At 42.6% G+C, this 14,216-nt stretch overlaps 1 protein-coding gene across 1 annotated transcript; it reads right to left on the reverse strand.

Moving 5' to 3' along the window:
- Positions 1 to 590: 590 nt before the first annotated feature.
- On the reverse strand, positions 591 to 12,046 carry CCNG2 (cyclin G2). Its single transcript, XM_074992026.1, has 8 exons — positions 11,760 to 12,046; positions 10,488 to 10,625; positions 8,767 to 8,904; positions 6,591 to 6,841; positions 6,411 to 6,489; positions 6,228 to 6,326; positions 3,773 to 3,978; positions 591 to 2,159 (listed from the first exon to the last, which is right to left on the reverse strand). The coding sequence occupies exons 2-8, from the start codon at positions 10,623 to 10,625 to the stop codon at positions 2,030 to 2,032; spliced, it is 1,041 nt and encodes a 346-aa protein (XP_074848127.1). The 5' UTR covers positions 11,760 to 12,046; the 3' UTR covers positions 591 to 2,029.
- Positions 12,047 to 14,216: the final 2,170 nt, after the last annotated feature.

The following is a 14,216-nucleotide window of genomic DNA, read 5'->3' on the forward strand; positions in this document are numbered from 1 at the left end:
TGCCAAAAGCTGGGACTGGACAAGAGAGAAGATGGATCACCCTGTTCTGTTCAGTCCACCTGAACTATGTGGTCCTGGCCACTGTCAGAAGACAGGCTACTGGGCTAAACAGATTGCTGGTCTAATACCATATGGCTGTTCTTGTGTAATATTTTTAGACTTTGTACACCATTAAGACAAGACAGTGAGACTTTTTCATTGGCAAAGGAGAAGCCAATCTATGATAGGAATTTTCTAAACGGGGGCAGGGGGGGTCAACAGAAAAGTTAGCCTAAGTACATAGCATTTTCTCTGGTGATTAAAGCAGAACTTAGTTAAGGAAGGTCATCGTAAAGTTTTAGAAACCTTGTAAACATTTCTGTAGTGTATTACAATTCATGAATTAAAACAGGTATCAAAGTCCCATTAGCTAGGCTCTTACTGGACACCCTTTCTTAAAACACCAAACAAACATATAAAGGACACGATTTTCCTTTAAATTTTTTCAAAAAAGCCTTAAGCAGTCCACCTAGAAAAGTTTCAGACCAAGTCAATGTTTCAGTGTACAGAGCAGCTAGTTTAGTTTTACTGAGAAGACCGACTGCAGTAGATTTACACAAAGTTAAAACTGCTTTATTTTTATGCTGAATTGAAGCAAAACAGTAGGTTTAAGAACCTTTAGCAGAGACTGGGTTCAGAAAATATCTCATCAGATGTTGTAGAAAAAAGCAAGTCTCCAGACAGTACTTGTATCATACAGAAAACACAATAAATTAATATCCACATGCAAGCTACCTACAGAAAGTTACATACACAAGGTAAAAAAATACAGTACTTTTTGCTCATTTAAAGTTAAGATTTTTCTGTACATTTTTAAAATTTACATTTTTTTATACATTTTGTAAACTTTTGTATAAGTTGATAAAACTGAAAGCATATAACATGTAGGAACTTACATCACCATTCACATCATCCTAAAAAGATGTTTACTTCTACAAATGTCAAACTCCAGCTTATTTTTTTGCCCCCTTCATTTTTACACTAGCGCTACCACACAAATACCGAGTGAATTTCCTCATTTGGTACCGGTCTACACTCTCCAGTTAAATGCATTCATACTAATTTGTGTGTTTTAACAAAAATGCAAAAAATTACCAAGTTTCTGCCATTATCTCAACCACTTTATCAACTTCACATTTACCTGACATTTCTGCATAACATCAACTCTTCTTGCACTAACAGCTTTCACATAAACATGCAATCCAGTCTGATTATGGATTTAATCATTTAACAGTAAAAGAATACTGAAATCAACTACAAGGGTTAAATATTTAAAGGGATGTAGACTTATAAAATTTAACATGTTAATACTTCTAGTCTCATAGTATGAATGGAGATGTTCACACTAAAACTTTACACGTTGAAGTTCACATTATGAACTTCAGCATAATCTTATCTGTATTAGAGTAAAATGAAAATGCTAAAATTAACCCTGGCACATGCATACTAGACTATCATTCCTATGAATAGGTTTAAAAGGTTTTTAAAAGTTTATATTCCTCCCAAAATAGATCATGCATACTCCTGATTAAACAAGGATTCCTGAAGTTTAAAAAGCAAAGCTTTTAAAATCCTTAGGGTATACCATTAAAATATATAATTTTGGTTAAAATACTTCCTGCCCCAAAAGAAATGAGTATAACAGAGCACATACAACCTCTTCTTGGAAGATTGTGTACCCGTGCTCTGAAGCAGTTTTACCATTTAAAAAACTAGCCCATTATGCTTTTAGACTGGGTTCAGCAAGGTACTTGTCCACATGCATCATTTTACTCATAAGTGTAGTCCACTTCAAGTGGACTATGGCTGTGTATAAGTACGTTGCTGAATGGGCACCTAAATGGTTTAAATCAGAATTCTAAAAAAAGGCAGGCATTATAAGCACTTAGGTATTCCATTGTAACTCTTGTGTGGATATTACCTGCTCATTTATTATTGCCAAGAAAGCATGTATAGTACATTTAAAATCTATTCTAGTGCAATCAAATTGCTAAGATTGACAGTTGAGTGCTTGCCACTTAGATTTAGGTTTAAGGTCAAAGAAGAAGTTGCCTTTTACATCATAAGGAGAACTGCTAAGACTTTCTTCTCCACAGCTCATGTCTTCACAGGAGTCTTCACTGAAAGAGAAGGGAGAATTATTTCCAATTTGCTCAAGTCATGACAACTTCAAAAGACCCTAAAGATAGCCAATGGAATTTTATTCATGGCTGGATCTAGTTTTCAATCCACTAACATGATTATGCTACCACTTAATACAAACGAGCACCATATGTCATATCACTACATGTATACTCTAGCGTGAAAGCAGTTACCAGTTTCTTTAAAATGTTTAGTACAGACAGTTATACAGGTGTAGGATCAGAGAACGACACAAAGAACACCTAGTTAGGAACTACTTGACTGGAGAAGTAAAATAGTTGCTTGTGAAGTGATGGCCGCAGCTGGTCCTATCAATTCACAAGCAACTACGTGGACCCAAAACTGCAGGGAAGTCCCCACCCAATTCTAGGGGTACTAGGACACAGGTAGTGCTCCCCCCCACCCCACAACGTGTGGCCTTGGAGAAAAACTACTGCAGAGACTCCAGCCAGTATGAGCAGGTGCAGAAGCAGCCAGACAAAGGACCGGCATACAGACAGGCTTTCTACAGTGCCCTGCACCGACTGGCTGCTTGCTCCGATCTCGTGCCTTCCTTTCCCTCAGTTTCACTCTACATCTGCCCCTCTTATCTCCTACTCTGCTCCCCTCAATGTCTCTCCCTCTTTGCTTTCCATTTTGCCCATCCCTTTTAAGAAGGCACCCCACTCCCCTCCAACATCTGTGAAATAAACAATGCTTGTATTTCAGTTGCCATATAATAGCTCAACATTATTGGTCTCCTCTGTTATGTCTTTCCCACCATGCTCTAGCTGTCTGGTCAGTTTGGACTGGAATATCTTTAAAGAAGGGACCGTGCGCTACTGTGTTCGACTACTGCAGACATGCTTAAAATGAACCAAAAGTTGTCTTCTCACAAAGGAAAGTTACGCATTGTTTGTAAATATGCACTAGGAAAATTGTTTTGATAATTTTTATACAAGTCCTATCAAAAGGTACTTTTAATAGATGGACTACTTGCAAAGATGGTTAAATTTCGAGATAATCAACCTCTCCTCACCTCAGGTATTTTCTTGCTTTTATTTGTGAGTTGACACCCTGCAATTTTCAAATCTGTTTTCCCTCATTTAATTAAATTTGAAATTTGTTTCCCAAACATAACTCTTTAGTAGAATTCCGTAAGCAACTGTTGAAATGAAAACTAAAATGATTCAAGTCACCAAAAAAAGTCAACAAAAAACTGTTGAAATGTTTGACTTGCAGTCCTTAACTGAAACTTCCGCGAGCTACTAGATAAGATCATGCCATGTGCACGTCAACTGCCTGGAAAAACGGAATATTTTCTGTTGCATCTGACAAGCAGACTCCAGAGCACACAAACTTATGTCCAAATAAATTTATTAGGATTTCAGGACTCCTCATTTTAGAAGACAATTGTCTTGTTACCCAAGCAATCCATAGCTTTGGAGATTTACATCAGTTTGGACTGCAATGAGAAACACTACTTTCCCTAAACGCCTCTTGCAAATAACAGCCACTGAGTCAAGTTTATTTTTATGACTAAGTGCCACTAAAAAGCTTCCATAAACTTTCAAATCAGCGAAAAACCAACCACCCCAGGAATGTTATTTACCTCTCACTTTCATCGAAACATCCAACCTCTGGTATAGTTGGCAACTCAGGAACACTGTAGTAACTATTTTGCAGATTCTGTGCTGTACGTCTGGAAACAATCCAAACTAGCTTCTTATGATCTGGTTTGCAACATTCAGGAGAAGAATAGTCTGCTAGGCATTTTGAAACCAACTCTCTCCAGTAGAGTAAGTCATTATCGCTTATCTTTAAAAGAGAGTGAGAAATACTGATTTAGTTTTACTGTAGATGTTTTAGATGAGATCTCCTCACCTTCACAAACACAGTGGCATGAAACTCTACTATGTCAGTAAAGTAATAGACCAAAAAGTCACTATTTTTCACTTGTGAAGGACTGGTACAGTGCTAAACATTTTCTAAATACAACTTTAAAAAAAAAAAAAGAGATTCATGTACAGATGTGTGAGATTAATTTTACCATTAGGGTGTGAGTGTAAACTGTCAAGCTGACACAAGTGTAGAGCTTTTCAAGTAGACAGTGTAGTTTATGCTATAAAAGACTATGCCAGTGTCAGTGGTCATAATTAGAAAATTCTCCTTTAAATAAAGGGGAGGTAGCTATTGTGGGTCCCCTAAAGCTACACTTTTCTTTGGGATATGACAATTTCTAAAATTTCTGCTGTGATTCCCCCCATTTTAAAGCAAGGGGATTGCTGAGAACCCAACGGAACTTGCTGAAAAAATTGTTTATATTCTACAGACACCTAATTAACATGACTGCAACAGTGTTAGTGTGGCATTTTCACAGCACTAATTGGTAGCATATAGAATATATGTCCCTAGGGACTATGTTAAAGTGTAATATTGGATAGGTAACAGACAACTGATCAGTAATATCCACACTATTATGGAAGTAACTGAACTGTGAAGGTAACTGTGCAGCTGATTTGTTCAAACATATACAATGCCAAAAAAAGAACAAAAAATCCTCTCTTTAGCTGTAATGTCTTTAGAGACAAAAAAACTGATCACTGTGTTCCCCTGCAGGCAGATCGCAGCTGCAGTTTGCAAGAACCGATTCATAGCTGCTGCCAGTTCAAATTTTCTGAACCCATTTCTGTAGAAACAAGGGGGCTATAAGGTAAACAAAGGTAATTAATATTTACATCTCTGAAATGCTCTTGCTGATCAGTGTTGAACAGTTTCTGCTAGATAGATAGTGAAAATCTAGCCTCCCATTTGCACATTGAGCCGATGCCTGCTGGGTTACACAAAGGCCAATTTCAGAACCCGTCGTGTTCCAAACTGAACACAAAATATCAATCTCCTACATTTTTGGATGAATCATGATTTCAGGAGGGCAAACTGGCAATTCCAAGTCTCTTTACTCCAAATACAGTCTGAATCTTAACTAGCACAATTGCATTTGCCCTTCATGAAAACAGTCTGACTGTTACATAAATGGGAAGTGCTATGATTGGGTAAGAGATACTAAAATGGACAACTTTAAAATTTTCAAGTTCAGTTTCCTTAGCACGGCCAAAGACAATCTTGTGCAATATAGTGTGAAGCAGACAATTAAAATAAACTTCATGTTGCCTTTAGGTTAAAGACAGGTTTAAGCAAATAAGCCAGTTAATCCTTGTCTCATAGGATATGGTGCCTGCCAGCATAACTCAGGACCCTGAATCATAAAATTTTTACAAAGCAGAATTCTTATACTATTTGTTGAGTATTAAAAATTAAAATTGTACAGCATCAATGATTAAGGATGTCTGACAATACTATTTAGAGCTAAAAAACATGAAATAATTCCTTCAAAGCTAGGAACACATCATTTGAGGTTAAATAAACCTGGGTAAATTTGCTTGTTGTAAAGTCTTGGTTTTACTTAAAGATAAAACAGAAGCATTCAGCTATACTGGTTTCATTAATCAGACTAAGACACTGACTTTCACTTTCTCTATATTAAACATACGTAATAGAATAAAAAACAGGTATGTTTACACAGACCATATTTTAAAAATCACTTTTAAGCACCTTCCCATATAAGAAGCAGGACAACTAAGATTCACATATTGAAATGGACTGGATAACATGGAAAACCTAACCGTTTCTTAATCATATAAGCACCCTGCTTGTTAAAAAAAGAGAGCAAAAGCATACTTGCTTAAATTTCTCTTAGTGGTGTGACGTTTTGTGCATGAAAGCTTCCTTGAAATACAGTACTGGGATTTTCTCATGTATGAGATTTTCTGGGAGTCAGTGTTACATAGCAACCATCCACACTATTTAAGTTGTGATGGCACCTGACCTTCAACCAGTTGCGCCAGTACCTCAAGATAACAAGGGGAGGGGTGCTGATAACACCAAACATCTTAAGAGTGTCTCACTACATATCTTAGGCTGCATTCAGGATGCCCATGGCTGGGTAAGTGATTCTTAATTACTTAGTGCAAAAGCAGATGTTAAACAAGCAATTTAAAATAGGTTACCTTCGAATGCTTTTGAACACGCAAAACGATTTCAAACAGCTCAATAGATTTCAAAGTCTGAACTTCCAAAGTGAGAAGACACAAGGCCAATATGGATGGCTAAAAGTACAAAACCAAAACTTAGCATACAGAATTCAAAATCCCGTAATGAATTCCAAAAGCAAAAAATTGTAATGTACATACTTTTGCTTTAGAAAAGACTAATCGGCAATTGCAAGCTTTGAGCTGTGCTTCCAATTTGTCAAGGTTCAGTACTTCTTTCCTACAAAAAATTAAAAAAAAATTTGTACACAGGTAAAAAACTAAGGTGAAAGATTACAACAATGGGAGAGCATTGGCAATATGGTACATAGGTACACTCACCTTTGTGAGGTATGACAGCGTACAATAGTATGATACAAGTGCAAAAAGGTTAAGGCAGTAGTAGCTTTAAATTCAAAGTGCAGTTTTTCTGAAATTATTTTTTCCATCCGTTTTAAGTCAGAAACGGTGCATTTACATTGGCTAATCCGGATGACATCGTGAATGGATGGAATATTGCACTCCTCTTCAACCACTTGGGCAGCCAAAAGAAAACAACAGACTCCAATGCAAGATAAATGCTTAGGTTTCACCTGTAAAATCAAAAAACCCTAAGAGTTATTACACTAGTGACCCCATAAAATGTTACCATGGAAGTACCATGTTTTAAAGCCACACAATCTTTGCAGTTAAATGTGTAGTATTTCACGTTTGAGGCCACATGTTTTTTTCAGGCAGGACCATGACATATGTTTGTACAACACTTAACCAGACTAAATCCCTGTTAGGCTGAGACCTCTAGGTACTACTACAATCTACTACATATTTAAGTGAGTGTTTGTTTTCAAGAAGTCCTCCTAGAACATTAAGAGCTAGGACCAACCAAGTTCAGGATATAGCTTCTTCTTATCATAGCTTAAAACAAGGGTTGGGTTGGACCAGGAAAAACAGGATGTGCCTCGAATGGGAGTGCTTCTCATTAAGCCTAAAGAAAAGGTAATCACCAGGCAGGTGGAAGGGGTTGGGTAGGGTTGCATTACCCTCCCGCCTCACTCCTCCCTGTCTGGGACTGCCGCAGCCGTGAGCCTCCTCATCCCCACCTGACACCCATCAGGGAAGGTGGAAGGGAAAAGGGGGACTGAAGCTTCCCTCTCCCCACAACGTACACTCCAGCCCTGATTCCTACAGGAACATTGCCAACTGTTTGCCTTTGTCACAGAGCAAAGGGGAAGTGCACAGCTTGCTGCACTCTTCACTCTCGCCGGTGAGCGCAAGGGCAGACAAAGCTGGACCTGCACCTGCCATGGGAAGTTGCCTCTCCATGGCTGCTACAGCTATAGTGGGCACAGAGAGGGGAGTGGAGGTTTCTCACCAGGCCCCATGCTACTGCAGTGAGAGGGTGCATGGGTAGTCCTCTCCCCTGGCTCAGCCTGCATGCTGAACCCCTCCTTCCCACCTGCTCTCCACAGCAATGATTTAAATGAAGCATATGCATTTCCATCTTATATTCCAAAGAACACAAATTAATCAAATTAAGGACTAGAAAGATACCAGCAAAGTGCTGTCAGTATGGAAGTGCTAGGAGGGGAAAAATGCAAATTCTGAAATACATAAGCTTCCAGAAGCCATAGGACAGTGGTGGACAACCTGTGGTCCACTGGGGCTCCACTCTTGGACTGTGGACACTCTGGGTATTCCCCTCCCCCATGCACCTCTCACGGACTGGGGCATTGGAGCAAGCACCCCTCCTCACGTTTCCTACGCCTCCTGCTCCCTCCCAGCACTTTTGGGGGAGCTGTAAATCACTTGTTTGCGTGCTCTGAAAGTGCTAGGAGGCAAGCGCAGGAACAGGTGAGTGCAGGGCTCCAGTGCACAAGAGGGAGCAGGAGCAGAGGCAGGAAGCGGGGATGCAAATGAAATCCCAGTGGACTGCAGGCTGCTGCAGCCCTCTTAGGTGAAAGAAGGCCACCCACACAGCCTGTCCACTACTCGTGATTGTCTTTTGCTGTCCTGGGGGAAATCAGCTCCATAGCTGAGCACTTTCTATTGCAAATAGTCTTGACAATGTACTCTTGAAGCAGTTACACTGAACTATATGTTAGCAATAGGCTGGCCCGAGTCATACACAGTTCTCAATATTCTAAGATTAGCTTGCAAAACACAGATTCATCTTTGTCATTGTCTCATTTTTCATATTTGATGACCTATGTAAGCTGTTAAGGGCAAGAACCTGAACTGTATTTTTGTTTACCTACATAAAGTTATGATACTATATAAATATTTGACAGTCACACTGAGAATTGTATCTGTTGTGAAGTGACCTACCCAGTTCTGAATTAGGAAGTAGGAGCTATGAAAGGATGCTGTTCATCAGGAGACAGGTGCTACAGTTATTCACTACTGTATTCTTTTAACCTTAGATCAAAGCAAATCTCATGAATGAAAAAGCTGAGCAGGAAGCATGCAAATTCTACACAAAGATCTTTGTCATAATAGAATTTCTTCTAATTCAAGGTACCTTCATAAGAGCCAAGAACCTGTCCAGAATGTTGACAGCCAGGACAAATGTTTCAGTTGCTAATCCAAAAAAACTGGTCAGACTCCAGAGATCTTCAACCTTGGCATTTCTTAGTCTTGGACATAAAGAGTTTTCATTCTGCAATGGAATGAATGAAATCAACATTTACCAACACTATATCATGCAAGGTCATCGGTCTTAGAAGTAGGAAAGCTGATGGCAAAGTCTCTTAAAATAAGTATGTTCTAAAAACAATAGATTTAATTTACCAAACCAAGAGTGAGGCATGTAGAGAGGAGTGCCTCTGAATTTACCTGGGTAATTATACAGATTACTCCTCAAAATTCCTCTTTATAGTGGTTAAAATATTCCATATTCAGTTGAAACTCACAAAAGCTAGTTTTGTCAGTTCTACAGAGATCATTATAATATTAAACTATGAATTGGCACATCACGTCTTTGGTTCAATGAACAGAAGCCCATTTCTGTTCATTATCAATCTCTACTGCCTAGTTTGTCAAGGCACCCCAACTAGTTTACAACACCAAGAAACCTCTCAGCTGTATGTACAGTGTTTTGAAGACAAAGCACTATGACTTAAGCATCTTATTAAAATCTATAAGAATCCAATAACATTTTCTATACTCAAAGGCACACAGCAATGACAGAAACCTTAATACATTAAAATAAGTCTTTTTTTTTTTTTAAACCAAAGGTATTATATTCATGTAGAAATAAGTGGGCCTTTGTAACTGCTAAGATGTGCAGACTGCCTTGAGTGACTTTGGTAGTACCAGTAGTCTGCCCAGGTGGAGTTGTCTGATTACAGCATTAGACTCCAACTCAGAAAAGTATCCCTGCGAATCTGTGGGTACTCCTGAACCATTTTTGCAGATTCAAGTACTAGAGCCCTGCTAATCTACGGATAGCTGCTTTACATCTGCAAGCGCAGATATCCACAGATCATTTTTGCAGACAACAGTTCATATGTGGATATAGATTTTGTATGCAAGCAGGGTTCTAAGTATCCCCACTCAACGCTACATAAGCATGTGTTAAGTTTTTGGAGCTTCCCAAAACTGAAGCTGAAAATTTGTCTTTTGTTTTTCCCACTATATTGACTTTGCTTTCTATATTGACTTTGCTTTGCCAAAGAAAACAAGCTACCCTGTTTCACTTTCATTTGTAGTCAGTTTTACAGTCTGTTTTTTATGCATTAGTTCAGTGAGGGAACTAAATACTGCAGGGATACCATAAAAAAGAAGCCAATAGCGACTATTTCAGAGTGAAGCAAGAATGCGATATTTAAAGTACAATTAATGGTTCAAATGGACAACTAATACCTTATTTTAAACCAGTTTCTCTATTAATGAAAATATCTAGTGGATTTAAGTGTTGGAATTTAAAGACAGTCATGACATGTAATATGTATTATTTTAACAAAAATATACCTAAAAACACACAACAGGATGTTTATATTGAAAAAAAAAAAATCACTGCATTGTTAAGTGTTTCTACTAGTATTTCACTTCCTGTAAATTAGTTACTATAAAACAATGTGTATGAAATTTTAACTAACAGCATTCCTTTCCAATTTAGCTTTATGTACTGCAAATTCCCTAGCATAAAGCCACAGGACAGCATTTGATTCTTCCCCCCCCCCCCCCCCATAGTTCTCATTTCCATGGACCCCCTTCATGAATAACTAAGGCTCTTCTCACCTCAGTGGTGCGCTCAATCAGGCTCAGCCCCTTTTCTCGAGGTTGAAACTTCCATTCTTGTTCCAAATGTAGATTTAACTGCTTGAAGAGCCAGAAAACTTCATTGTTCATTTGTTCTTCAGCCCGCAAATCCTTCATCTTAACAGAAATAACAAGTCTCAGTAGTTGGTAGCTTGTCATTAAATGAAAAGACAATGGAGACACACGGGATCTATAGACTCAAACATCTATCTCCAGACCTGAAGAAGTGGGTCTGCCCCATGAAAGCTCATCACCTAATAAGTTATTTTGTTAGCCTTTAAAGTGCTATGCGACTGCTGGTTTGTTTTGTGACAATGCAGACTATCAAGCATCGGTGTGACGCATTCCTAATTCAACTGCAACCATTCGTATTACCTTTGTCTTAACAATGAAACCTTCTGTCTTTACTGGAGAAAACGCTTAGGTCCATGTACTTAGCCCTGCCCTTCGATGGGAAAGGAGACCGATAATTGGGAGAGGATGATACTCTACGCCTCCCAACCTGACGAGGAATGGGAGAGGACTCCTCTCCCAAGACAGTGTGGGCAGGCTGATGATTGCTGGAAGGGTGCTGCCTCCTACACGGACCAAAAATAGCTCTGGCCCAATTGTTAAAGAAAACAATAATACTGTACAGCACTAGCAATGCAATGCATCACTGGGGGCTTTGGTTATATGGCTGAAGATCTGTATTGACTTCTGACCACTCTCTAGCCAAAGCACCATAAGGGTTATTTTTTGCCAGACTTCCCCCAGCTAATCTCTGTATTTAGAAGCCATCGAATCAGTGCCTGGAAGCAATCAGGTCCCTGCACATTTCCAGCACCCGCCATCACCCCCGGGGCACAGCGAGCGGTGAGCCATAACAGAAACTTAGGGCGCAGAGAGCCGGGGAGGGACAGAGACACAAAACAAAGGACCCAGCTGTGGAGCAGGCGGTGCAGGGACAGACTCTGCGCTCGCACAAAGGCGGCCTGGCAACTCCCCCGCCGCGCTCAGACCCACAGTGTAAGCGGGGTCACAACACAGAGCGCCGGGGACCAGCAGCGGCAGGGACCGACACCCCTCAAATGCTGTCTCTTCCTTCCTCCCCCGCGGGGCGCAATGGCTCCCCCACCCCCCGCCCGGGGACAACAGCCCCCTCCCCCGGGGGAGGACAACAGCTCCCCCTCTTCTCGACCGTTCCCCGCCAGGGGCCGCGCAGCTCCCTCTCCCCCCCGCCGGGCCGAGGCCCCGCGGCGCGCTCCCTACCGCTGAGCAGCGCAGCCCCCTCCTGCCGGAGAAGCGGGTCGGGGGGCGCCGCGGAGACGGGCCGGGGGCGAGTCCAGCCTCCTGTCACCGCGGAGTCGCGCGCCGGCCGCGATCCCAGCCCCGCATCCAGGCGAGCGGCCCCCCCGCCCTGCCCTCACTGCAAGGGCAGCAGCAGTAGCACCATCGCCGCTGCCTTCCCCGCGGGAGCCGAGCGACGGGCTGAAGCCGCCGCCGCCGCCGCCGGAGCAAAATGGAGACGGCTGGGCGGCAGCTCGCTCCTTCCCCCAGCTCGGGTCCGCCACGTGACCCGCGGCGGCCACGCCCCTTTGTTTTTGTTTCTCCGGAGCCGCTGCTGTTCCCCGGCGGAATGATCTCAGCCAGAGCCTCTCGGTGAGACGCCGGGAAGGGGAGGGAGCAATTAAAGAGTCCCCCCCACCGCATAGTACGAGACAAAGATCCAGAGCGGCCAGCCACCGTGCTCATTGGGCTCTGGGCACTCCCTTGGCTGGGTCCGGGTACGCCGCATCTCCTTCCTGGCCGGGAACTTTCTCTGGGTACTTACAAAGGCGGTGAGGGGCGGAAGGAGACGGAAGCCCGTCGCATCACACCTTTAAAGGGACCCGAGATTTTCTGTACTTTGAAAAGTCCGCCCAAACCACCTTGCGCGCTCATTGGTCCGCGCGCCCTGATCGCTGATTGGACAGAGCCGCCCCCCTCTCCTTCTCGATGTTGTTGTGGTTGGTCGGCGGTGACGATAGTGGTCTGTGATTGGCCAGCCGCGGACACACGCGGACACACCTCCGGCTCAAACCCGTAGCAACCGCTGCGCGCGGGCGCGTGGAATGACGTAAGCTGGTGTCGCTCCTTTGTTACTGCAGGGCCCGATCTACTTGCCTGCAAGGGCAATGGTTGATGGTCCCGATCCTGTGCGGGGCCTGGGAATGCCAGGGCCATTGGGAGCCCAGCTCCCCTCTTTGCAGGATCGGCCCAGCCATGAGCCAGCCGCTGTGACCAGACTACGCTACACAACAAAGCCCTGCCAGGGTCACACGCGCATGCCCCAGTACAGCCCTGGCACTGCCCTCTCCTGTCCCCCTAGTACAGCCCTGGCTCCATCACCTCTGCATCCCTAGCATTACCATGTTTGAACTTTCAAGAAAGAGGACACGCCTGAGAAGGGAGCGTATCTGTATCTGTATCTGCCAACTCGTGTTGTATGCATCCCGGTACTACAGCACTTTTAATCTGAATCACTTATTTTGAATTAAAGGATGCAACTAAAAAAGGACTCTAACATATGACAGTTCCCGTGGGAAACCTATCAGACATATACCGTGACTTACAGAATAGCAACTGCTCTTGAAGATGGATGGTCCTTGGAAATTTAAAGGTACAGTGAAAACAAACTTGTAACAGTTTTTGAGCAACATACACCACACACTGGCCGCATCTACTCTATCAAGTCCTCTTGGAAAATCAGGCCCTTTCCCGAAAGAACAAGGGAAGTGTCCACACACAAAATGTGTTCTTTTGAATTCCTTTTGAAAGAATGTGGCGCTTCTTCTGGACGCCCTCTTCCTCTCCCAAATGAGGAAGAGTGCCTTTTTCTGAATGATTCTGTCAGAAAAAAGCATGCATGGATGCTCTGGGGGCCCTTTGTTCAAAGGAGGGGTTCTCATGATGCTGGATTTTTCGACCCCTGGTCTGTTCTTTTGAAGGAGTGGGGACTGTGGATGCTCCCTTTCCAAAGAGCGGATTGCTCTTTTGATCCACTTTTTTCTGTGTGGATGTGCCCTTTCGAAAGAAGATCTTCTGGAAGAGATCATCTCATCTTTCGAAAGATCACTCTCATGTAGATGTGGCATGTGGGATAAACAGGCATGTGAGCTGTCAAAGATCGCTTGCACTACGTGGGGTAACAAACCAACTCTAGGCAGAGGTAGTTTTGGATGGAACAGAACTTGTGGAGTCTTTGAGGAGAAACAGAGAGTATAAACCTACCATCTGCAAAAGCATACTTAGGCTGTGTCTACACTAGCTCCCTACTTCGAAGGGAGCATGGTAAGTAGGGTGTCAGGAGATTATTAATGAAGTGCTGCGGTGCATATCCAGCACTTCATTAAGCTAATTCTCCCCCGCGGCAACTTCAAAGTGTTAAACTTCAAAGTGCCAGCTCGTGTGTAAGCTGCGGCTCACCTGCCGGTACTTCGATGTGCCCGGGCAACTTGGAAGTCCCTTTACTCCTCAAAATTTTAACACTGCAAAATTACTGCGGGGGAGAATTAGCTTAATGAAGTGCTGCATATGCACCGCAGCACTTCATTAATAATCTCCTGACACCCTACTTACCATGCTCCCTTCGAAGTAGGGAGCTAGTGTAAACACATCCTTAGAGGAGTCATGACATGCATCAGCCTGCCAGGGAGGTCCAGTCTGAGGAAGTGCTCTGGTGTGTGC

Source organism: Carettochelys insculpta, chromosome 4 (genome assembly GCF_033958435.1).
Source record: "Carettochelys insculpta isolate YL-2023 chromosome 4, ASM3395843v1, whole genome shotgun sequence".
Classification (NCBI taxonomy): domain Eukaryota; kingdom Metazoa; phylum Chordata; order Testudines; family Carettochelyidae; genus Carettochelys; species Carettochelys insculpta.